The sequence below is a fragment of the Leptodactylus fuscus genome, chromosome 1, assembly GCF_031893055.1.
Source record: "Leptodactylus fuscus isolate aLepFus1 chromosome 1, aLepFus1.hap2, whole genome shotgun sequence".
Lineage (NCBI taxonomy): Eukaryota > Metazoa > Chordata > Amphibia > Anura > Leptodactylidae > Leptodactylus > Leptodactylus fuscus.
The window spans coordinates 7,562,908-7,590,254 of NC_134265.1; the positions used below are offsets into that span (position 1 = coordinate 7,562,908).

Sequence of the window (27,347 nt, forward strand, 5' to 3'; positions counted from 1 at the left end):
TTTGGGGATTTATAGAAAAAATTTTCTCCACTCATTCATGCGTCTGTGTAGGAACCAGTGATACAATGATAGCTGGTTCAGTACTATAGACACATAGGCTGACTTCCTCCACCGCTGGCAGGATCAACCAGGTACGAGTGGACTCCAGGCAATTTGGGGTCACTGGCCAGACCCTGGGCTGCAGATACTGGAATCCACCAATCACACCACGGGGGTTAGCAACATGACGGAATCCCATATTTGACTGTGGCATCCAAGGGGTTTAAACCCCCAATTGGAGCTCAGCTCCTACAGAAGGTTATGGAGCAGGATGTTCGCTGTCAGTAACAACTAGTAATACCGCTAGTAGTATTATGCCCTGGTGCCCTAAGTACCTGGTGCGCAAGACTTAATAGTGAGTCCACGGTCGCTAAGGGGTTAAACTACAAACACTTTTCTCTTTATGTAATAAAACTATATTTCCTTCTTTATCTATCCTTGTGTTCTAGATTTCTGACACAATACTCAACTTTATTCAGTTATTAAGATGAAAGATTCTACCGGCAACTGTAATGGGTGGGGGCACTAACAGGAAATTATATTGGGGGTGTACTAATGATAATACTGTGAGGGGGTACAATAATAACCCATAATACAATTCTACTACATACACCTCACACACAGACGGCTCCTCTACATACACGTCACACACAGACGGCTCCTCTACATACATGTCCACACACAGCTCTGCTACATACATGTTACACACAGACGGTTCCGCTACATACACATCACACACAGACGGCTCCTCTACATACACGTCACACACAGACGGATCCTCTACATACACGTCCACACACAGCTCTGACACATACATGTCACACACAGACGGCTCCGCTACATACATGTCACACACAGACGGCTCCGCTACATACACGTCACACACAGATTTCTCTGCTACATACACGTCACACACATGCGGCGCCGCTACATACATGTCACACACATAAGGCTCTGCTACATACACGTCACACACAAATGGCTCCGCTACATACACGTCACACACAGACGGCTCCACTACAGAAACGTCACACACAGACAGCTCCACTACATACACATCACGCACAGATGGCTGTGCAGAGACCTCTAAATATCTGGTCATGTGATTCTGTAACCCCTCCCACACAGGTGACATCATCACAGAAGCTTTAACTCATTAGGATATAGTATCTTTTGCACAGATGAAGTGATAACAGCAGGACCTGATCATGTGACTCCTTGACTCCTCCCACACACGTGACATCATCTCAGGTCCTGTGAGCAGACGGCTGCTGTACCCGAGGAGGTAAGTGCTCGCTCTCAGCCTTCTCATACATTCAGTCTCCCTCCTCATGGCCCCCACACACTATAATGTCCTCCCTGTGGCCCCCACACACTGTAATGTCCTCTTTGAGGCCCCCACACACTATAATGTCCTCCTCGTGGCCCGCACACACTATAATGTCCTCCTCGTGGCCCCCACACACTATAATGTCCTCCTCGTGGCCCCCACACACTATAATGTCCTCCTCGTGGCTCCCACACACTATAATGTCCTCCTCGTGGCCCCCACACACTATAATGTCCTCCTCGTGGCTCCCACACACTATAATGTCCTCCTCGTGGCCCCCACACACTATAATGTCCTCCTCGTGGCCCCCACACACTATAATGTCCTCCTCGTGGCCCCCACACACTATAATGTCCTCCTTGTGGCCCCCACACACTATAATGTCCTCCTCGTGGCCCCCACACACTATAATGTCCTCCTCGTGGCCCCCACACACTATAATGTCCTCCTCGTGGCCCCCACACACTATAATGTCCTCCTCGTGGCCCCCACACACTATAATGTCCTCCTCAAGGCCCCCACACACTATAATGTCCTCCTCAAGGCCCCCACACACTATAATGTTCTCTTTGTGGCCCTATTGGATCCTACAATAGACCTGAGACTGGGCAGGAGATTCACCTTCCAGCAATGCCCCTAAACCTCCAGCCCGAGCTCCAGTGAATGGTTTCGATCACAGAATATTCTGCTCTTAGAACGGCCCAGTCACAGTCCAGACCTAAATCCCATTGAGCATCTGTGGCAAGACATGAAAATTGCTGTTCACAGACGCTCCATCCAATCTGGCTGCAAAGAAGAAGAAGGGGCAGAAATCTCATCTCTAGATGTGCAAAGCTGGTAGAGACCGAGCCCAAAAGACTTGTAGCTGGAATTGTAGCCAAAGGCGGCTCTACAAAGTATTGCTATAGGGGGCTGAAGACTTTTGCACGTCACACTTGTCAGATGTTTATTGGATTACAATGTTAATAACCTTCTATCATTTTCCTTCCACCTCACAATTATCTGATACTTTGTGTTATCGCTGAAAATCTCAAGAAAATACATTTAAGTTTGTGGTTGTCACAAAATGTGACAAACGTCAAGGGGTGTGAATACTTTTACAAGATCTCTGGATGGAACATTCTCCGGGACACTCATTCCTCTCATGTCCCTACAGCGGGGCCCATTCTCTACGTCCTCTATACCATCATGTAAGATTCTGCTCATTTCAGTAAGTCACAAACCTACAGATTCCCGTTGGCCACTTTCTCCTCTGCATTAGTCACTTGTTGTTGCACGTTGCGTACTAGGCTGTAATACTTCCTCTTCTGTCAGGGTCAGGGAGGACTGTACAGTTAGTTCCAGTGTGCTGGTAATATCAGGGGCCGAGTGTCTTCACCTCTATGGCCAGTAGATTGTAGTCCAGACAGAAATGTGGGAGATCTATCTGTGACAGTTGTGGCTGTTCCAAGAGATCGATGGACGAACCATCACTTGTTGTGACTGAAGCTGCAGGGAAAGTCAGTGTCATCTTTACAAGTGTCAGCTCCGTATCTTTGGACTCTTCCTCACCTTCTTGAGGGTTTCTTCCCCTCCTTAGTGGGTAGCACGGCTCATTCTACTAGAGCTGCTGGAGCCTCCTGGGCTGTTCGGCATCAGGTTTTTGTTCTTCCAGAACGAATTTGAGTTGCAACACCCCAGGCAGCACCGAACACCCCTCAGCCAGTACGCTTGAGGATGGTCCAATACTCCCAATGAGATTCTGTTCAGCCTATCACACACCTTATATATCCACCAAGCCGGCCCACAACAAGTCACTTAAAAGGAATTTCTTCCAAGGAAAACCAGCAATCTTCAGTTATATAAAAATCGGCATTGGTTTATTCTTTACAGATTGTTTTTTTTAAAAAAAAAATATGTACAAAATTTTTTTTTTTCTCTCCTGAAGATTGCTGGTTTTCCTTGGAAGAAATTCCTTTTATGTGACATTTGAATTACTCCTAAGGGCTCGTTCACATCTGCGTCGTCGGTCCTTATTGCAGGTTTCCGTTTCCTGCATAAAACAGATGCAGGAGACGGAAGCCTGCAGGAGACTTTCTCACCCATTCATTTGAATGGGTGAGAAAGCTGTCCGGCCGTGCGCGGCCGTGAGCGTTTTGCGCTCTCCGCCGCGAAACCGGGTTTTATAATCCGGACACAGAGTCGGACATGCAGTACTCTGTGTCCAGATAAAAAAATCTGGTTTCGCGGCGGAGAGCCTAAAACGCTCACCGCTGCGCACGGCCGGACCCGATCTATGGTTTCCGTCTTCTGCCATGCAGAAGACGGAAACCATAGTATGGAGACCCCAGACGCAGGTGTGAACCCAGCGTAACTGTGGAGTTTAAACTGTGCAATTTACTCTTAAATGTGGGATTTTATGCATATATGGACATTACATCTTGATTTTGGTTCATGCTTGCATTTGCACTACCTCCTGAAATAGTGGGCTGTGTTTCCTGCTCCCCTTCCCTCATGTGTTTATCACTATAAGTCACTTCCTTCCTGAACTACACGCTGCCGACGTCAGAAGTAGGAGGTGGTGATAATAATGGGACTCAACTCTTCTATTTATTCCATGGGATTCCGTGTAGCGATTACATTGTCTCATCTTCTCTCCATTCAGGTTCCTACAATATAGAATCCTCTCTGTATCTTCTATATAAGAGAATATTCCTGATTGATCCATCAAGGATGGAAAGAGACAGGAACAAGATGGCGGAAAGTCTATTAAATCTCACCCTAGAGATCATCTACCAGCTTACTGGAGAGGTGAGAGATTCTGATGATGTCATCATGACATCATTCTTATCTATAGTAATAACAGATGATATGACTGGAGAGGTGATGGACTCTGGACATGTATGTAGTGAGATTTATTAATGTGTCTCCCCATAACCAGGATTACACAGTAGTGAAGAAGCCCTCTAGTGGGCGCTGTCAGACCCTTGTATTTGATGGATCGAGAGGAACCCTGAGCCCATTCCCAGGACCTTCACCTCACCACCTGATACAGGAGGAGATCAATGGACAGAAGATCCTAGAACTCACCCACAAGATGCTGGAGCTGCTGACTGGAGAGGTGACACTGCTGGGAATGCTGGGACATTATACAGTAACTGGAGGGGTCGGGGTGATGACTGTATCATTGTGTTGTCAGGTTCCTATAAGGTGTCAGGATGTCGCTGTCTATTTCTCCATGGAGGAGTGGGAGTATTTAGAAGGACACAAGGATCTGTACAAGGAGGTGATGATGGAGGACCAGCAGCCCCTCACATCAGCAGGTAATAGACATGACTATATACACATGGACTTCCATTATTTGTATGTACAGAATGAATTCAGTCCCTGTCTGTGTTTCCTACAGGTAGATCCAGTAAGAGGACAACACCGGAGAGATGTCCCAGTCCTCTTCTTCCACAGGATGATGATCAGGTAGATGGAGATATTCCCTATGATGTGTAGACGGGCTGTGAAGTCCTTGTGGTCAGTCTTGTTGTATCCAGCAGTATTATATGGTTATATACATGGGCGGTGTCATTGAGCCGCCATCTAATATGTTTATCCGGCTTCTCACAGACCTGCAGCTATTGTCAGTACTAGAGATGAGCGAGTAGTACTTGATCGAGTAGGTATTCGATCAAATATTACGGTATTCGAAATATTTGTACTCGGTCGAATACCACGCGGTAAACTGAGTAAAAATTTGATTCCCTGGTGCTTTTTTTTTACACCAATGACTATACAGGGGAGGTGGGACAGGAACTAGGACAACGTAGGAATTGAAAAGAAAACGTATACAGTCATTGATTGGCTAAATCAGGTGACCTCCACTTTATAAGAATAGTGGGTGTCAGTTTTGGTTCAGATGCGACTGTGGATTTGACAGGGACAGATGTTCTGCCAGAGTTAGCTAGGAAATAGCATTAATTAGGCAGGAATCTTAAACCAACAGCTCTTATAAGAGCTAAACTTAGATCTACCACTGCTTGAAGATTGTATATACACCATCTGAATATGCAATCTTTTTGCAACTAATTTTCCCAAAAGCCTTTGTTAGGGCTCCAATTCCGTACAACCTTTTCCCCCAATTTACCTTTCCCATCTCCTTACCTATACCTGTTGTAAGAAAGGTGTATACTTGCTATACAGTACGCTTGTATACATCTAACATGCAGAGGTATTTGAGCGCTATATACCTTGCCCATCTCCAGTTATATACGTGTACTAGAAATGTGTAAGGCTAGCGCAGTAGGACGGGGGCGTGGAAATGCAGCTGGGGGCCAAGGCCACGGTCCAGCTACTGCAGATCCAATGCCTACTGGTGAGGGGCAGCCAGCATTGCACTCATCCACAATCCCTAGCTTGATGGCAACATTAATCAGGGTGCAGGGTACAACGAGGACTATATGGTGAGAGTGACAATATCCCCTTAACCCTGTCTAAGCCTCTCACCTCTACCAGGTTATAGTCCTCTCTACATCGAGCTGATGAGATGCAAGTACATCGAAACGGCCTAAAGGGAGCAGCCTTTATTGGGTTATTTCACTGGAATTCTGTCTTCCTAACTACATCAGGGAAGACAGGCTTGCACATTCCAGTGAGCGCCCTCTATTGGTTTGCAACACTGAGGCAGCAGCTGACTTCCTAATTACATCATGGAAGACAGATTTGCATATTCTTCCTATAATCCAATAGGCAGTCCTGTCCTCAGAGATATATATATATATATATATATATACCTTAGCCAACTAGGTATACATCCACTCCTGACAACCAGTGGCTGTTATAATCCAATAGGCAGTCCTGTCCTCAGAGGGATATATATATAACTTAGCCAACTAGGTATACATCCACTCCTGACAACCAGTGGCTGCTATAATCCAATAGGCAGTCCTGTCCTCAGATATATATATATATATATATACCTTAGCCAACTAGGTATACATCCACTCCTGACAACCAGTGGCTGTTATAATTCAATAGGCTGTCCTGTCTTCAGAGGGATATATCTATATCTATATCTATATATATTATATATATTGGCCAACTAGGTATACGTCCACTCCTGACAATCAGTGGCTGTCTATAATCCAATAGGCAGTCCTGTCCTCAGAGAGATATATATATACCTTAGCCAACTAGGTATACATCCACTCCTGACAATCAGTGGCTGTCTATAATCCAATAGGCAGTCCTGTCCTCAGAGATATACATACCTGTGCCAAAAAAGTAAACCATTTTTTCTTAAAAAAAACATGCTATCAAAAACAAAAAAAGTAAAAGGACCCAACAGTCATGCTCTGGCCAGTGCTCAACCACCTGCCATGAAAGGGAAAAAACAGACGTCAGCATTGCGTGTGTGCGGCGAATCCGGTATTCTGAATGCTGATAAGCCAGTCCTCAGAAAACTAATTACTTCATATATTGAAGCATCTTCTTCTGGAAGGAATTCCTCCTCATATTCCACTGAACGAACCTTTGGGTTATCTGCTGTGCCAAATGTTAAATGGGGATCCAGTTCACCCCCTTCTAAATTAACCTGTCCAACAAATTTGGCAGAAGCTTCGGGATCTGCTGCATTATTTGATCATTCAGTGTCCAAGTTCCCAGACATACTGCTGCCATCTGACGATGATGAAACACAAATTCCAGATGCGGCTCCTTCACCATCATTCAGGCCAGTCCATGTGTTAGTGTGGAAGATGGTTCAGAAGAGCCAGTGGATGATGGCTATGTTGACAAAACTTGGTCGCCACGTGAAGAGGATCAGGGAACTAGTTCTGATGATGAGGTTCAAGTGCGTTTGCCAGTGCCACCAAAACGTCCTCCAATTAATGCACAAATCCCAGTTATAACACGCACACCAGTAAACGCTTCTCCTGCTGGCACTCTGCGACCCAAAGCGCCTAAACTTGCTAACCTGAAAAAGAAAGGCTACAAACAAACTGTGTGGTTATATTTCACCAAAGATGAAAATAACCCAACGAGGGTGATATGCAAGACTTGCAAGCAGTCACTTAACCGAGGAAAGGACACTAGGCACCTCAATACAAATGCTATGCCTAGGCATCTGAAATCTGTACAATATATAATGAACAAGAAAGTGAAGAGAGGGATGTGCCTGTGAACGTTGATCCACCTTGAGTTTTGGCTAGTTCTTCAACCTACTTGTCCAATGCCAGTGCCACGTACACACCAACTTCATGTGTGCCAGGCAGCAGTGCTGGACAACAGTCAAGAAATTAGCATAAAAGAATTACAGGAACCACTGGCCAAAGAGCCACATCTGCATTTCGCATGCCAATTGCTCCATGTTCCTCTCTTTCTGGCTTTCCAACAAGTATTGGAAAGGAAAAAAAACCTATCCAGCCACACATGAGCGTGCTAAGCTGCTTACCTCCAGCATTTAAAAACTACTGGCCTTGGAAATGGTCCCTTTCCACTTTGTGGAATCAAATGCTTTTTGCTCCCTCATGGTCCATGCTGTGCCCCAATATGTTGTACTCAGCCGCCATTACTTTTCATGAAAGGCTGTCTCTGACTTGCAGGAACATGTCAAGCAACAGATAAAGTTTGCCCTAAAGCAATCTGTTAGTGCATGTGTGCATTTGACAACAGACACGTGGACTAGCCAGCATGGGCAGGGCCACTACCTATCTCTGACCGCACATTGGGTCAACATTTTTGATCCTTGTCAGAATATGGACAGCAGTTTGTCGTCTGTTCTTCCAACCTGAAGGAGGGTCCTTCCGAATTCATTGGGGGTTCCAACTTCCCCTTCAACTAATTTGGAAACTTCATTTCCTGAGAGTTTCGGGGACGGAATGACTTCCACACCAGAACCTCCATCACATCATGGGTCTGGAAATGCACCTAATTTGTATCGGCGTGCTAGCGGGTGAAGGCAGCAAGCAGTACTCAAATTAATTGGTTTGGGGGAATTGTTTGAGTCACACTGCTGAAAACATCAAAGATGCTATACTTGCTGAAACTGAGTTATGGTTTGGTCCGCTAGACTTCAAAATAGGCAACGTGTTCTACGACAATGGTAGAAATTTGGTGGCGGCCCTGAATTTGTTCCCATTGACGCATATACCTTGCCTTGCACATGTATTCAATTTGGTGGTGCAAGTGTCCTTGAAACACTATCCCGATCTTGCACCCCTGATTGACAAAGTACGAACATTGTGTGCCCATATACGGCGGTCCAAGGTAGCTTCATCTCTCATGGCTCAGTTTCAGCGCAAACACCGCTTGCCCGTTCACAGGATCATATGTGATGTCCCCACCAGGTGGAATTCGACATTGAATATGTTACAGAGGTTTGTTGAACAGAAGCCAGCAGTAATAGATCTTATGATGACAAGAGGAGCCCGACGTACACGTTGCCCCAGTAAACCTCCATCTTATGGCTGTGGAGTGGGCACAGCTACATGACGTCTGTTTGGTTCTTCAGTGTCTGGAATACTGCACAAAAGTGGTCAGCGCAAACAACATCAGCGTCAGCATGACTGTGCCACTGTTGTGCACATTAAAGGACAGTCTCATAACTTTGAGGGATCAGGCATGTGCAGCAGAGGAGGAAGAGGATATTTTCTTGGAAGACAGCCAGTACTTGGAAGACCAACATGGCCGCCATGACTCCAGGGCTGGACGGATCAGGCAATGTTTGGAGACTGGGTCACAGACTAGCCTCTGTGGGTACTTATTCAGAGGAGGAGGAGGAGGAGGATGAGGACAATTTGGATCAGGAGATTGATGTCACTGTGGTGGAGTCATTCCAGCAGTCCCAGTCAACAGGTATTGTGCGTGGATGGGGGGATGCAGAAGAGACTATAGTCCGCTTAGATGAGTTGGACAGTCATGAATCGCCACTAGGTACATTGGCACACGTATCATTTCATGCTAAATTGTGTTCTGAAAGATAAACGTGTTAAAAACATCCTGGCAGATCCTGAATACTGGGTGGCAACCCTACTTGATCCTCGCTTCAGGGATAAAGTTCCGGGGCTTCATTTCCATCACTCCACAGGCTTATAGGGATATCGATATGTACCATCAAACACTGTTGGACGACGTAATGGACACATTTCCTACAGAAAGCAGTGAGTCAAGATCATCTCCAACTCCTGCACAACTTTCACAACGCCGTGGTGGTCCCAGAGACAGAAGCACAGCCTCTTGCAAGGGAAGTGTGGGCATAATGGCTAGTGTTTGGCTGTCTTTGTTGAGGCCAACTACAGCAACATTAAATGTAGAGGTATCAGACCGGAGACAGCATTTTTTGTTGCAGGTGCATGACTATATGAAAACGCACATAGACATCTTACCACAAGAGTCTTTCCTGCTGGACTACTGGGTGTCAAAGATGGAAATGTGGCCTGAACTTGCCCAGTCTGCCCTGGGGTTACATTCCTGTCCAGCAGCTAGTGTCTTCTCAGAACGACTGTTCAGCACTGCAGGTGGTGTTGTGACGGAGCTTCGGACAAGACTCTCAGCTGACAATGTCGATCACCTGAGTTTCATAAAGATGAACGAGTCCTGGATGGAGAAGGGCTATAACACACCATTGGCATTATAAAGAAATCGATGTTGTTAAAAAACGTATCATCGATTTTCTGTAGCTCCTCCTGCACATATTTTTTATTTTTTTAAGTTACAATTTTTCAGAGGCTCATGTGCTTCAATTTTTGGACTCCACGCTGTGTAGTGATTACAAAACAATATTTTTATGGCCATTTAAGTGTTCCCTTGCTATTTCTATGCATTCTAAGAACTTGTGTGTATGTATGTGTTTTTGGGTACCTTTTTTTGCTTTTAAAAAATGATCTTAGAAATAAATAAAAAAAATCCCATAGACTTGCATTGGGATCGGAATTGGGATCGAGATCGGGTTCAAATGAAAAATGATCAGAAATCGGATTTCTAAATTGATCCTGAAAAGTCAAGATCGGCTCAGCCCTAATCGCAGGCAGAAGTACAGCTCAACCACCCACATGCCCAAGCCTTAAATGGCCACATCTCCAAACTGCTGGCCCTGGAGATGTTGCCGTTTAGGCTTGTGGAGACTCAGGACTTCCATGACCTGTTGGCAGCTGCAGCACCTCGCTATGCAGTCCCTAGCCGTCACTACTACTCCCGGTGTGCCGTCCCCGCCTTGCACCAGCATGTGTCCCATAACATCAGGTGGGCCCTGAGTTCCACGCTTTGCACTAAGGTCCACTTGACCGACGCGTGGACAGGTGCATGTGGACAGAGACGCTACATCTCACTCACGGCTCACTGGGTGAATGTAGTGGAGGCTGGGACCAAGGTCGCAAACTGGGGCGGCCTACCTCCTCTCCCTGTCCAAGATTCCTGGCAGGGGTTCTTACAAACCCTCCTCCTCCACCGTAACATCGACCCCAGTTGCAAGCTGGAAACACAGCAGCACTGGCGTGGGGAGATGTCAGCAGGTCGTGCTGAAGCTTATCAGCTTGGGTGACAGAAAACACACTGCCCCCGAGGTTAGCGAAGCCATCCTAGAGGAGATGGCAATGTGGTTTTCGCCGCTGCAGCTGGGCCCATGCATGGTAGCGGCTCTGCAGCTTGCCAGACTCAAACACAAATACCATATGTTGAGCAGGGTGTGTGAGCAGCAGAGACCTTTGATGGAGTACCATCTACAAAACCCAAGAGTTCCTCAGTCAGCTCCCTCAGTTTGTCAACCTTGAGTGGCCATGGATGGCAGACTTATGTGAAATCCTACGTGTCTTTGAGAAGTCCACCAAGAGGGTCAGCTGTGACGACGCATTAGTGAGCGTAACCATCCCACTCCTCTGTGTGATGCGAGACTCGCAATCAGAGATAACGCATTGCACACTGAGGAATCAGGTATAGAAGCAGACCCATCACAGCTAGATACTCAGAGCACACTCCTGTCAGCATCTCAGCTTCGAATGATGTAGGAAGAGGAGGAGGATGAAGTTGCAGATGATGTCATTCTCACACACAAGGCTAGCGGGGAAGTTTAGTGTGTCCCATTGCTTCAGCGCGGATGGGGAGGAGGAAATGGAGAGTGACCCTTCCGGTGGGGGCAGCGAAGTCATGCCAAGTAACACTCTGGCACACATGGCTGACTTCATGTTGGGCTGTTTTTCCAGTGACAAACGCATTGTACACATCATGGAGAGCAACCAATACTGGATTTTTGCAATCCTCGACCCCCGGTATAAAAATAACATCTCGTCTTTCATTCCGGTAGAGAGGAGGACCAATCGCATTTATGATTGCCACAAGCAACTGGTATGTTTCCAGCAACCCTCACTGGCGACAGAGAGGAGAGTCCCTCCAAGAGGCTAACAACTGCCATCCGGTCCACACCCACCAGGGGAACACTCTCCAAGGTGTGGGACTCGTTAATGGCACCCCCTTGCCAAATTAACGCCACTGAGGGACCTAGTGTCACCAGGAGGGAAAAGTATAGGCGCATGTTGCGGGAGTACCTGGCCGACCACAGTCCTGTCCTCTCCGATCCCTCTGCGCCCTACATGTATTGGGTGTTGAAGTTGGACCTGTGGCTGGAACTGGCGCTTTATGCCTTGGAGGTGCTGTCCTGCCCTGCCGCCAGTGTTCTCTCTGAAAGGGTCTTCAGCACAGCCGGTGGCATCATCACCGATAAGCGCAGCCAATGAATTGACCCAGGATTTGCATCTCCACCAGTGTAAAGCACCCCAACATGAAGTTAAAACCACCCCATTAAGTCCCACCTCAAGGGCCTAATATTATGCTCCGACAAGGCTCTATTCATCCCAAGAGCCGGATACTCTGCAATTACAAGGCTCAAATCACCTCAAGGGCCGAACACTCTGCTGGTACAAGACTCAACTCGCCTCAACGGCCTGAAGCTAAGTTTGGGAGGGCTCACCCGAAGGGCCTGAAAAGTAATTTTTGTATGGCTCGGCTTAAGGGCCTCTATCTTAATTTGGAAGGGCTCACCTCAGGGGCCACAAAAGTAATTTTTGGAGGTCTCCCCACATCACACACAATGACAGTTAAGGGTGGGTGGGTACTGTTTGATTTCCCCCTTGCCTATGCCATCTGTGGTTGTCATGGGCAACGTGATTTAAATCCAAGTGAAAAACAGATGTCCGGCAGCTCTCTGTTTAAAATATAACTTTTATTGTATTAACATCATAAAATGACCAAAAAATTGATGTAACGAAAAAAATAAGTAAAGAGAAAACCCCTAAAAAAACGCAGACGCGTTTCGGAACGTCTAGTTCCTTCCTCAGAGCGTAACTAAATCGCTAAGGCCTAAGTTGATATAGTCTCCCAACAGGGTGGGAGCTTCCGGCCAATCTTATTAATCCAAATCACCTGGAGTTCGTAGTATAAGATTATATGTCTGGATACACACTATAAACATTTATCTCAATCCAAAGAAGTACTTCCCACAATTCACAATCTACAATGATCAGCACATACAAAAGAGGAAAAGCACAATCTAAAAAGCCATATCACATAAGCATCAACCTGGACTCATAATCCCATTTTATCTTAAAAAATGATTATACTGATGTTCCAACCTTGTTTCCTTAGATTGTACCTATTTCGGGTCTATTCACATTAAATGCGTCTTTTCGATTTACCCGCAGCATAAATCCCTTAGATGGCAAACAATATACTAGATGATTTATATAGTCCTCTATGAACGATCTTTTACTTACTATTAATCCATCACAGCTCTCCGACAATACTTATAAGATAACCTCTATACGGACTATATTCCATAACGGTGTATGCCTCCGATGTTTCTGGTCACGTGGTCGGAAACAGCCAATGATAACATAAGCCTTCCGGCTTTACATGAATGGAGTCACGTGCTTCAGCATAGCCAATTACAGCTTTGGAACACCCTTTCTATTTCTTATACTACTCGATATTCTCAGAGCCACCTACGTGCGTTAGGGGAAGGACTCGTAATCAGCATCTCCTCAAGTTTCACCCTTATGTTGCCAATCACTTATATTATATTTACAATCGCAAGTCAGAACCCATCTTTCCAGATGTTACATTGTACCTACTCTACATAAAAAAGATACCTTTATGCTAAAGAATCACACATGATAGATCTAGGTAAATGGCAATGTCGATACGTAAACTTTTACTTCATATACAAATATTACCGACATCTGTGGCCTAAAATACAAATATCATACTTCATTGATTCATAGATATTTAACCTAGTATTATTATATTACGGAAAATTTATATTTAATAGATATAACTCAGATCAGTTTTAATATTCATACCTATGGGGGTTCTGCAATTGAATTGCAGGATCCAAAATGCCTCCCTTTGAAACAACAATTTTTGCCAATTGCCCCCTCTTATTGGTTTTTCCACTTTTTCTACCGCATAAAACTCCATAGTAGATAAATCAGACTTATGTACCGCTGAAAAATGTCTCGATATTCCTGACATGTGTTCAGTTGGAAATTTATTGCTATCACTGATATGTTCAGCAATGCGGATTTTCAGCGGTCTTGTAGTACACCCTATGTAGTCCATCCTACACATTATGCATTTGATGTTGTACACCACATGGTGTGTATTACAATTCATCAAGGATTTTAATTGTACTATGGTATTAGATTGGTAGCTAGAGATTGTTGTCAGTCTTTTAGTATATTTACATACACTGCATCTTTCCGTACCACATTTTGCAAATCCTAAAACTTTATTATTTGTTGCTGGTACTGTAGAAAACATACCTGGGGAAAGTATATCCCCTAACGATCTACCTTTTTTTGGGACACATTGTAACCCATTACTCAAGAGTTTTTTCGTAGTTGTGTCTGTTTCTAGAATCGCTAAGTTTTTTTTTAATAATTCTAGTAATTTCTGCATATTGGGGACTATATGCTGTAGTAAATACTAGTTTTTCTTGTTTGTGTGTTAAATTCTTGCTTGAAGTTAACAAAGATTCTCTAGATCTATCCTCAGTTATTTTTTTGGCTCTATTGAGTGTCCAAGAAGGGTACTTTCTTTCTTTTAATCTCTGCAAAGTTCTAGCTGCATGATAGTGATAGTCCCTCTCTGATGAACATGCCCTTTTCGTGCGTATTAGTTCACCCGTAGGGACTGCTTTAAAGATGTGTGCTGGATGGCAACTATCCGCTCTGAGCATCGTATTACCCATTGTAGGCTTTCTATACAGAGATGTAGTTACTTTATTGGTATCCGAATTTCCAGAAAGTGTGATGTCTAAAAAATTAATAGAGTGCAAATTAAAAGTGTGCGTGAACTGCAACGCAAATTGATTGCAATTTAAATAGGAAATGAAGGCTGGTATGGACGCCACATCTCCCGACCAGACGATCAAAATATTGTCGATGTAGCGTCCATACCAGCCTATCAAATTAACATAAGGATTGTGACTAGTGTAAATTGTATGTTCTTCCCAGAAGGCCATAAATAAATTGGCCAGGGAAGGTGAGAATGGGGCACCCATTGGTGCCCCACAAATCTGTAAATAATATTGATTGTTAAACAAAAAATAATTGTGCTGTAATAAAAAAATTGTGATTGACAAAATAAACTCACAAGTTTCCTCCGTGTAATCACTGTATGTGTATAAATGATGTGCTAGTGCATCAATTGCAGCCCCATGTGGAATGCATGAATATAGAGCTCTCACATCACATGTGATCCATGAAAAATTTTGTTTCCATTCAAAATTATTAAACATAGCCAACACTTTCTTGCTGTCTTTAATATATGCAGGGGTACGATGCACAAGAGGTTGTAGTATGCAGCTAGAACTTTGCAGAGATTAAAAGAAAGAAAGTACCCTTCTTGGACACTCAATAGAGCCAAAAAAATAACTGAGGATAGATCTAGAGAATCTTTGTTAACTTCAAGCAAGAATTTAACACACAAACAAGAAAAACTAGTATTTACTACAGCATATAGTCCCCAATATGCAGAAATTACTAGAATTATTAAAAAAAAACTTAGCGATTCTAGAAACAGACACAACTACGAAAAAACTCTTGAGTAATGGGTTACAATGTGTCCCAAAAAAAGGTAGATCGTTAGGGGATATACTTTCCCCAGGTATGTTTTCTACAGTACCAGCAACAAATAATAAAGTTTTAGGATTTGCAAAATGTGGTACGGAAAGATGCAGTGTATGTAAATATACTAAAAGACTGACAACAATCTCTAGCTACCAATCTAATACCATAGTACAATTAAAATCCTTGATGAATTGTAATACACACCATGTGGTGTACAACATCAAATGCATAATGTGTAGGATGGACTACATAGGGTGTACTACAAGACCGCTGAAAATCCGCATTGCTGAACATATCAGTGATAGCAATAAATTTCCAACTGAACACATGTCAGGAATATCGAGACATTTTTCAGCGGTACATAAGTCTGATTTATCTACTATGGAGTTTTATGCGGTAGAAAAAGTGGAAAAACCAATAAGAGGGGGCAATTGGCAAAAATTGTTGTTTCAAAGGGAGGCATTTTGGATCCTGCAATTCAATTGCAGAACCCCCATAGGTATGAATATTAAAACTGATCTGAGTTATATCTATTAAATATAAATTTTCCGTAATATAATAATACTAGGTTAAATATCTATGAATCAATGAAGTATGATATTTGTATTTTAGGCCACAGATGTCGGTAATATTTGTATATGAAGTAAAAGTTTACGTATCGACATTGCCATTTACCTAGATCTATCATGTGTGATTCTTTAGCATAAAGGTATCTTTTTTATGTAGAGTAGGTACAATGTAACATCTGGAAAGATGGGTTCTGACTTGCGATTGTAAATATAATATAAGTGATTGGCAACATAAGGGTGAAACTTGAGGAGATGCTGATTACGAGTCCTTCCCCTAACGCACGTAGGTGGCTCTGAGAATATCGAGTAGTATAAGAAATAGAAAGGGTGTTCCAAAGCTGTAATTGGCTATGCTGAAGCACGTGACTCCATTCATGTAAAGCCGGAAGGCTTATGTTATCATTGGCTGTTTCCGACCACGTGACCAGAAACATCGGAGGCATACACCGTTATGGAATATAGTCCGTATAGAGGTTATCTTATAAGTATTGTCGGAGAGCTGTGATGGATTAATAGTAAGTAAAAGATCGTTCATAGAGGACTATATAAATCATCTAGTATATTGTTTGCCATCTAAGGGATTTATGCTGCGGGTAAATCGAAAAGACGCATTTAATGTGAATAGACCCGAAATAGGTACAATCTAAGGAAACAAGGTTGGAACATCAGTATAATCATTTTTTAAGATAAAATGGGATTATGAGTCCAGGTTGATGCTTATGTGATATGGCTTTTTAGATTGTGCTTTTCCTCTTTTGTATGTGCTGATCATTGTAGATTGTGAATTGTGGGAAGTACTTCTTTGGATTGAGATAAATGTTTATAGTGTGTATCCAGACATATAATCTTATACTACGAACTCCAGGTGATTTGGATTAATAAGATTGGCCGGAAGCTCCCACCCTGTTGGGAGACTATATCAACTTAGGCCTTAGCGATTTAGTTACGCTCTGAGGAAGGAACTAGACGTTCCGAAACGCATCTGCGTTTTTTAGGGGTTTTCTCTTTACTTATTTTTTTCGTTACATCAATTTTTTGGTCATTTTATGATGTTAATACAATAAAAGTTATATTTTAAACGGAGAGCTGCCGGACATCTGTTTTTCACTTGGATCAAGATTACACGCTCTTGGAATAGAGTGATTTGCCGTGCACCCCGAACGATTGTGGATATTCAAAGCCTATTTGGAGACTGTCTGCACATAGGTGAGCCTCACCACTTTTTCTCTATATATTTATAACGTGATTTAAAGGTGGGCATGCTAATGTTTCTTTAGCTTAAAATTTGTCTTTCTATCCATACTAATGTAGAAGAAAGAAGGTTTCCAAATATTTTCCACTTTCCATAGAGGTTATATTAAGTTTGGAGTGTCTAGTTGATAGGCTGTGATAGTGGGGCAATACTGGGACTTGGGCATGTTAGATGCACCCAAACATGCTTCCCCTGCTGTCCCAGTTGCATTCCAGAGGTGTTGGCATCATTTCCTGAGGTGTCTTTGTGGACTTGGTGACTCCAATTGGTCGAATTTTGACTTCCCTGAAATGAGCATATTTTTCCCATAGACTATAATGAGATTTGATATTTAATGGAATTTTCGAATATTTCACTACTTGCTTATCTCTAGTCAGGACATCATTCATGCGGATTAATGATCTAGAACATTCTCTGTGACTTCCCCATTTCTCCGGTGACTTTTACATTATTTGTTTCCCAGATTTTCCATCAGGATAAAGATGTGAGCGACATTAATGCTATATCTATGAGAATAAAGGAAGAGCCCTATGTGAGTGGTGATGAGGAGTGTGAGGAGGACATTCCTACAGGGACCCGCCCAGGTGAGGAGTCACCACTATATAAAGCACAGAAGGGTCACTGATTCTATTCAGACATTGTTTAGACTATTTGTTGTTCCCCAATTCAGGTAAAATACTAATAATACCTGAATATAAATGTGATACCGCTATAGGGGGTAATAAATGTAGTATAGAATAGAACGGACAGCAGGAATATGGACTTGACATCGATGTGAAGGAGGCAAATTTCTTCCTCACCGGCTGTCAGTCCTCGTGAAGGGAAAGAATTTACCAGAATTATATAGCAGATTATTTCAGGTAGCGGAAAAATAATCCTCCTGCTCGATCTTCAGACAGATTCCACCTCAGAGCTCTATGGAAATAAATGGGAGGTGGAAAATCCCGCCTGGCCAGTAAGGAATCTGATGGAGATTCGGGGGCTGATTTGGTAAAGCGGAAAAATTCTTCTTCTGAATTCCTGAAGCAGCTTCTACAAATGTCACTGTGTAAACCTCACCTTAGACCCCAATCACACTATGGAATCCGGACTAGAAGATCTGGTCTGTACATCAGTCACATTTCCCAGCCTGAACTCTGTCCACACACCAGGACTCCCCGTATCTTAGTGATCTATGACGCTAGGAGTCCCTGCTTCCTTGTGACTCCACAGACCCTACTACATACTGTATGGGACAGCAGATCCGCGGTGAGTTCAGGCTGGGAAATTCAGCAGATGTGGTTTGGATTCTATTGTGTGTATGGGGTGTAAAACAGTAAGATTTATGGCATCCTACAGTATTATTCCACATAAGTGGCCATATTTAAGCAGCCATGGATTGTGTTCACCTCTACAGTGACCTAGAGCAGTGGTGGCGTCTCAGCCCCGCTTCATTACTAGTCACTATCACTGACCTCCGTCTCAGTACAGTGAATACTAATGAAGTAGGCCGCGCTGCCGTCGTTTGCTGCCTGTGCCACTGACTTCACTTCTTCACATGGTCTGAAACGTCTCAGGCAGCGGCAGCTTAGTGGGGAATATACTTATAAGGTTATGTTATTCAATAATAGTAATATCAGTTTTCTTCTTCTCAGATGACTGTACCAGGAGCTCAGAGGGACATCTGATATCTACAGATTATAAAGCAGAGGATAATGGGATCACACAAGATCCATATGAAGAACATGTCACTACCCCAGATATACCCTCAGCCCTTCAGGAGAAAGATCTTTCTTCTAATTTATCACAGTCTGTTAAGCAAAATAAAAAAAGCAGAAAGGGTGTTATACAACAGAGAACTCACACAGGAGAAAAGAAGCCATATTCATGCCCAGAATGTGGGATACGCTTTGCTTTTAAATCACATCTTGTTAGACATCAGAGAAGTCACACAGAAGAGAAGCCTTATTCATGTCCAGAATGTGGGAAATGTTTTACTGTGAAATCAAGTCTTGTTAGACATCAGAGAATTCACACAGAAGAGAAGCCTTATTCATGTTCAGAATGTGGGAAATGTTTTGCTCAGAAATCAAATTTAGTTGGACATCAAAAGATTCACACAGGAGAGAAGCCATTTTCATGCTCAGAATGTGGGAAATGTTTTGCTTATAAATCAAGTTTTATTAAACATCAAAGAACTCACACAGGAGAGAAACCATATTCATGCCCAGAATGTGGGAAATGTTTTGCTCAGAAATTACGTCTTGTTGATCATCAAAAGATTCACACAGGAGAGAAGCCATTTTCATGCTCAGAATGTGGGAAATGCTTTGCTCATAAATCAAGTTTTATTAAACATCAAAGAATTCACACAGGAGAGAAGCCATATTCATGCCCAGAATGTGGTAAATGTTTTGCTTACAAATTCTATCTTGTTGATCATCAAAAGATTCACACTGGAGAGAAGCCGTATTCATGCCCAGAATGTGGGAAATGTTTTGCTCAGAGATCAGTTCTTGTTAACCATCAGAGAATTCACACAGGAGAAAGGGGGATTGTAAGTGGATTTACAATCTGAATTCATTGACCCGTCTATGTATTAACAAGGAACTTACATTTATAGTTTTTTTTAAAGTTAAATTATTTATTTAACCCCTTCCTGTCAACGGCATTTTTTGATTTTTGTTTTTCGTTTTGACTCCCCGCCTTCCAAACCCCATAACCTTTTTATTCTTCGACTCCCAGAGCCATATGAGGTCTTAATGTTTGCGGGACAAAGTTTTCTTCTTGATGGTACCTTTATTTATTCTGTACAATGCACTGGGAGGCTGGGAAAAAAATTCAGAATGGGGGGATTTGAAGAAAAAGTATATTTGTGCAACTTTCTTATGGGCTTCATTTTTACAGTGTTCACTGTGCAGCCACAATGACATGTTACCTGTATTCTATGTTTCGGTGCGATTCCGGGGATACCAAATTTATATGGTTTTATTTACATTTTAACCACTTAATAAAAATCATATAACTTGCATAAATTTATTAAAAAAACTCGCAAATGCTGAAAAGTTTGAATTTTTAACTTTTTCAATTTTCAGCTGCGATATCTCACATATACACAATAGTACAAGTCAAAAACGTTAGTCGTTATATATTTCCAAATGTTCCTTTTGTGTTTCAAGCATATTTGAAATAATTTTAGCATATTTGAGTAATTTAGACAATTTACAAGTTTACAAGCAAACTTAGAAATTTGGAGTATGTGATTTTATCCTGTACCAAGCTATGTTTGCAAACAGGAGTAGGTGGCATAATGACAGAACCTCCCATTAAATGACCCAATTTGTAAAACTCGCCCCCTTCAGGTATCTTTGAGGGGTATAGTGAGCATTTTGATCACACAAATATTGTTTTGCAAGAATTATTACAAACTAGCTGGTACCCGCGACTTCGTCTGCGGTGATAGGTTTTGTAAGGTTTAATTTATGATAAGGTTTTATTTGTGATAAAAACTGTACATAGTGTCTTTGGGACAGAGGTATTACAAGTGAATATACTTGGATATACGACATTGTATGATTTGTTATTTTCCGCCAGTACATGTAAGTTTTGGGCACAGGATACTCTTGAGCAGCCACATACAGTTGTCCATGTGAGGAGCCTGGTGTGGCCAAATGTATTCCTGCTACTTTTAGCGTTTGTCCTTGGGATTTATTAATGGTCATTGCAAAAGCCAATTTCAGGGGAAATTGTAGTCGTGTGAATTGTAATGGGAAATGATTTGGTATAATTGGGATGCGCGGGGTTAACACACTGTCACCTGTAGCTGCTCCTTTAAGAATAGTGGCTGCAATGATATTTGTTCCTAGTTGTGTGACACGTAGCCTCGCGCCATTACACAATCGGGGGCATCCAGATTACGCATGAGTAGAACTGGAACGCCAATCTTTAGTTCTAGTTTATGTGAAGGGACGCCGGGTAATTCTATGGAGTTGAGGAATTCCACAGGGTAACTTGTAGTCTCTTCAGAGGTTAATACTGTGTCAATTGATTTGTATATTGTGGATTGACCGAGTAACTGTTGTAATATCTTTTGGTTGATTTTATTTACGGAATCATTTTTGGGTGCTAACAGCATAACTCCTGCCGCTGCTGTCTTCCTAACCATGTGGCAGACCCCGGCACTTGTGCCGCCATCTAACCCTGTACGCCATGTACCTTTGTATTACAGCGGATGGGGGGGGCTATAGTGAAGGCCACAGTGGGAGGGTGACATGCACCTTTATTTTCCCATAAAATGTGGGGTGAAAAAAGGGCGCGTCAGAGTGTTTAGGAGAACCGTGCGTACTGTTTTACTGTGTTTTTTTTTTTTTTTTTTTTTTTTTTGTTGGACTGTTTTGGTGGTTCCCCGAGGGTTAGCAGGGAGTATGATGAGTAATGCACTGCATTGCAATAGTAATTGCAGTACATTACAGCAGCAGTGGTATTGCAAGCTAGGTGGCGTAGTGTACAGCAGAGGCAGTACAGTGAGCTGACAGGGAGGCCTGTGAGACCTGCCGGCTGCTATAGCAACCAGACGCCGGCAGGGGCGCACAGTGTAGATGTCCTCCACGAAGTGGAAGAGAGGGCTGCGCAGCGGGGGACAGACTGGAGGCGCCGTAAAGGTAAGTGTTAGGAGTGGTTAGTGTGTACGATTAGGGTGGGCAGCAATAGTACCCAGCCTCTGTCTGTCCTGCCGCTTACTTAACCCTTTGCCGGCATGCGCCGTTCTACTACAGCACATGCAGACAGCTTCGCGATAGCGGCCGACCCTTTCGGTGCCATCATGTCCCTGCCTAGGCTGGCCGCAGCAATCCTGGACATGACGGTGCCGAAAGGGTCATGTCCAGGATTGCTGCGGCCAGCCTAGGCAGGGACATGATGGCACCGAAAGGGTCGGCCGCTATCACGAAGCTGTCGGCATGCGCCGTAGTAGAACGGCGCATGCCGGCAAAGGGTTAAGTAAGCGGCAGGACAGACAGAGGCTGGGTACTATTGCTGTGGGCAGCAATTGAGGACATGACGGCGCCGAAAGGCTTATGTCCAGGATTGCTGCGGCCAGAGGCTGAGGCTGGAGCCGGAGGCACAGAGGTTGGGTAATATTGCTGTGGGCAGCAATCGGGGACATGACGGCGCCGAAAGGGTTATGTCCACGATTGCTGCGGCCGGAGGCTGGAGCCGGAGAGTGGCATAGTGAATGAAGCTGCCGGCATGCGCTGTAGTACAACGGCGTATGTCGGCAAAGGGTTAAGTACGCGTGTATAGGCGGCGCTTGGTGTAAGTGGGCAGGCGGCATGTGCCGTAGTAGTACGGCTTATGTCGGCAAGGGCTTACGGCAGTTTTTAGTGAATGTGTCGTGTTTTGGTGGGGGGGGGGGTAAGTGATGTGTTAGGGGCCCTAAGGTGTGTATGGTGTGTGGAAAAGGTGTAGAGGAGGAGTGATTGCGGCTGTGGAGCCGAACTTACCAGTGTGGCGTGTAGAGCTTGGGAAGGTGGATGGATGGTGAAGACGAAACAGCAGGGTGGCAGTGCCGTCGTGGAGTGTAGCTGGCTGGAGACAGTATGTCGGGTGCTGCCGGCTCCGTTGTAGGCGCAAAATGGTGGCGTGCAGGAACACGTTGTGTCGGTGGCTAACATGCGCATGCTCCTGGCAACACAGTGGAGTGGCTGGGTGGGCGGTGTCGCGGAGCGTGCAAGGGGTGGAGGGTCGGTAAACATGGCTGCTCTGGAGCATGGAAGAAGTAGGCTTCTATGGTTAAGGTGAGGTGTAAAGGTGTAAATGTGATTGTGTGGAGGTAAATGTGATTGTGTGGAGGTAGGGGCTAGGCTCTAGAGGGCAATAGGAAGTTTGGTGGTTTGCTATGCTTTACAGGGTGTGAGATTGCAGAGATAGTGATGTGAGTTTGGCTTTTGGCGGGGTCCTAGGAAAAACGTATGTGCGCTATTGTGACGCTAGGGCTTAGATTCTGGTAGGCAGGGATAGAATAGGATAGGAAGGAGAAGACAACCAACAGCTCTTTTAAGAGCTAAATTCCAGGGAGAAGCTTGTCAGTGTAACGTGGCACTGACGGGCTCAATCGCCGCAACCCAGCTTTCCCAGGATCCTGAATGAAATACACTGAAAGTGTATTCCCGTATACCCCATATACCCCCGATCCACGTTCCAACGGTGTGCCCCCCCACCTCCACCCCAGAAACTAACTTGAATACACTGTAAGTCCCCTAACAATAGAATTGGGGCTACATACACTCTCAATTCTTGCTACTGCCATATAGTGCCAGGGTCTGACTGGGAATTCAAAGAATATATTGGCGTTACATATACCCTCAATTCTTGCTACTGGTATATAGTGCCAGGGTCTGACTGGCAATTCAAAGAATATATTGGCGTTACATATACCCTCAATTCTTGCTACTGGTATATAGTGCCAGGGTCTGACTGGCAATTCAAAGAATATATTGGCGTTACATATACCCTCAATTCTTGCTACTGGTATATAGTGCCAGGGTCTGACTGGGAATTCAAAGAATATATTGGCGTTACATATACCCTCAATTCTTGCTACTGGTATATAGTGCCAGGGTCTGACTGGGAATTCAAAGAATATATTGGCGTTACATATACCCTCAATTCTTGCTACTGGTATATAGTGCCAGGGTCTGACTGGGAATTCAAAGAATATATTGGCGTTACATATACCCTCAATTCTTGCTACTGCCATATAGTGCCAGGGTCTGACTGGGAATTCAAAGAATATATTGGGGTTACAAATACCCTCAATTCTTGCTACTGCCATATAGTGCCAGGGTCTGACTGGGAATTCAAAGAATATATTGGGGCTACATATACCCTCAATTCTTGCTACTGCCATATAGTGCCAGGGTCTGACTGGGAATTCAAAGAATATATTGGGGTTACTTACACCCTCAATTCTTGCTACACTGGAGTCTCCTCCATCTCCGTTCGATTTGGTGGTGGATGACCAGCAACCCACCCTCATCGACGACGATGAGACGCAGTTGCCGTCAGGGCAGCCAGTTGACATGCACATTGTGCAGGAGGAGGAGATGAGACAGGAGTTGGAAGAGGAGGTGGAGGACACTGACCCGACCTGGGCAGGGGGAATGTCAAGCGGGGAAAGTAGTGTGGATGTTGAGGCAGGTGCAGCACCAAAAAGGGTAGCTAGAGGCAGAGGTCAGCAGCTTAGGCGAAGCCAGGCCACACCCGGAATCTCCCAAGATGTTCCAGTTTGTACCCAGCCCCGAAAAACTACCACCTCGAGGGCACGTTTCTCGAAGGTGTGGAGTTTTTTCAAGGAATGCGCCGAGGACAGATATAGTGTTGTCTGCACAATTTGCCTCTCGAAATTGAGTAGGGGCTCTGAGAAGAGCAACCTGTCCACCACTTCAATGCACCGTCATTTGGAATCCAAGCACTGGAATCAGTGGCAGGCAGCAACGGCAGGACAAACGTCGCCCGCCGTTCACGCCACTGCCTCTGCCACTGCTCACAGTGCTGGCGATGCACTCCAGAGGACGAGCCAGGACACCACTTCATCTGCCTCCGCCACTTTGTTGACTTCTCCCTCATCCTCCCCTGTTCGTGTCTTATCTCCTTCTCCTGCACCATCAAAGGCACCATCAGGCGCTTCTTTACAAAAACCCACCATCTCTCAGACATTGAAGCGCTTTGCACAAAGGTCCACTTGACCACCGACGTGTGGACAAGTGCATGCGGACAGGGACGCTACATTTCACTGACGGCACACTGGGTGAATGTAGTTGAGGCTGGGACTGCTTCCCAAACTGGCCCGGTGTACCTTGTCTCCCCGCCTAACATTCCTGGCAGGGACACGGGAAGAACACCCTCCTCCTCCTCCTCCACCGCCTCCTCCTCCGCTGTTAGATTGACCCCAGCTACTGTTGTGGTCAAAATTGACTATATTATGGCTCAATCACTCAGTCCAAATTAATGAGCATGTTTAAACTACTACAGTCCTATGAAAAAGTTTGGGCACCCCTATTAATCTTAATCATTTTTAGTTCTAAATATTTTGGTGTTTGCAGCAGCCATTTCAGTTTGATATATCTGATAACTGATGGACACAGTAATATTTCAGGATTGAAATGAGGTTTATTGTACTAACAGAAAATGTGCAATATGCATTAAACCAAAATTTGACCGGTGCAAAAGTATGGGCACCTCAACAGAAAAGTGACATTAATATTTAGTAGATCCTCCTTTTGCAAAGATAACAGCCTCTAGTCGCTTCCTGTAGCTTTTAATCAGTTCCTGGATCCTGGATAAAGGTATTTTGGACCATTTCTTTCTACAAAACAATTCAAGTTCAGTTAAGTTTGATGGTCGCCGAACATGGACAGCCCGCTCTCAAATGATCTGAAAACAAAGATTGTTCAACATAGTTGTTCAGGGGAAGGATACAAAACGTTGTCTCAGAGATTTAACCTGTCAGTTTCCACTGTGAGGAACATAGTAAGGAAATGGAAGACCACAGGGACAGTTCTTGTTAAGCCCAGAAGTGGCAGGCCAAGAAAAATATCAGAAAGGCAGAGAAGAAGAATGGTGAGAACAGTCCAGGACAATCCACAGACCACCTCCAAAGAGCTGCAGCATCATCTTGCTGCAGATGGTGTCACTGTACATCGGTAACAATACAGCGCACTTTGCACAAATAGAAGCTGTATGGGAGAGTGATGAGAAAGAAGCCGTTTCTGCACGTACGCCACAAATAGAGTTGCCTGAGGTATGAAAAAGCAGATTTGGAGAAGCCAACTTCATTTTGGAAACAAAGATTGAGTTGTTTGGTTATAAAAAAAAGGCGTTATGCATGGCGTCCAAAAAGAAACAGCATTCCAAGAAAAACACTTGCTACCCACTGTAAAATTTTGTGGAGGTTCCATCATGCTTTGGGGCTGTGTGGCCAATGCCGGCACCGGGAATCTTGTTAAAGTTGAGAGTCGCATGGATTCCACTCAGTATCAGCAGATTCTTGAGAATAATGTTCAAGAATCAGTGACGAAGTTGAAGTTACGCCGGGGATGGATATTTCAGCAAGACAATGATCCAAAACACTGCTCCAAATCGACTCAGGCATTCATGCAGAGGAACAATTACAATGTTCTGGAATGGCCATCCCAGTCCCCAGACCTGAATATCATTGAACATCTGTGGGATGATTTGAAGCGGGCTGTCCATGCTCGGCGACCATCTAACTTAACTGAACTTGAATTGTTTGTCCAAAATACCTTTATCCAGGATCCAGGAACTGATTAAAAGCTACAGGAAGCGACTAGAGGCTGTTATCTTTGCAAAAGGAGGATGTACTAAATATTAATGTCACTTTTCTGTTGAGGTGCCCATACTTTTGCACCGGTCAAATTTTGGTTTAATGCATATTGCACATTTTCTGTTAGTACAATAAACCTCATTTCAATCCTGAAATATTACTGTGTCCATCAGTTATTAGATATATCAAACTGAAATGGCTGTTGCAAATACCAAAATATTTAGAACTAAAAATGATTAAGATTAATAGGGGTGCCCAAACTTTTTCATAGGACTGTAATAATGACACAGACACTGAGTTCCATATCACACCAGCCATGCTAGCCCCTTAGCCCAGCTCAGCACTACTGGCTCTTTATTGAAAAGTACACACACTTTAGAGACAAAGAAAGGAGGGGTTAATGCATCCTTTTGGCATTCCTGAGTGTTGTCCATCTCCCATTGGCTCCAAACTTCAATGTCCAGCCAGACACCTCCTTGCTGTAACCTGAAGACTTCTGCCACGAGGCATGGCAAACAGGAAACAAGCTCCATCTTGGTTTTAAGATCCTTTGTCTCAGAACTATGTAACCTTATTAAGGAATAATTAGTATTTCTACAATATAAAGTATAAGAATCTTGATTCATGTTCTCAGACTTGACACTACGAGTTGGAAACATTGCAGCACTGGCATTGGTAGACATCAGCAGGCTGTGCTGAAGCTGATCAGCTTGGGGGACAGACAGCACACTGCCTCCGAGGTGAGGGATGC

The 27,347-nt window shown here is 44.0% G+C and overlaps 1 protein-coding gene across 1 annotated transcript in view; it reads left to right on the forward strand.

Annotated features, from left to right (window-relative positions):
- The window catches only part of LOC142201847 (uncharacterized), a 174,408-nt gene that overhangs the window by 20,425 nt on the left and 126,636 nt on the right, over nucleotides 1-27,347 (forward strand). The window contains 1 exon segment of the mRNA XM_075272271.1: nucleotides 18,909-19,739. Coding sequence (XP_075128372.1) covers nucleotides 18,909-19,739 — 831 coding nt within the window.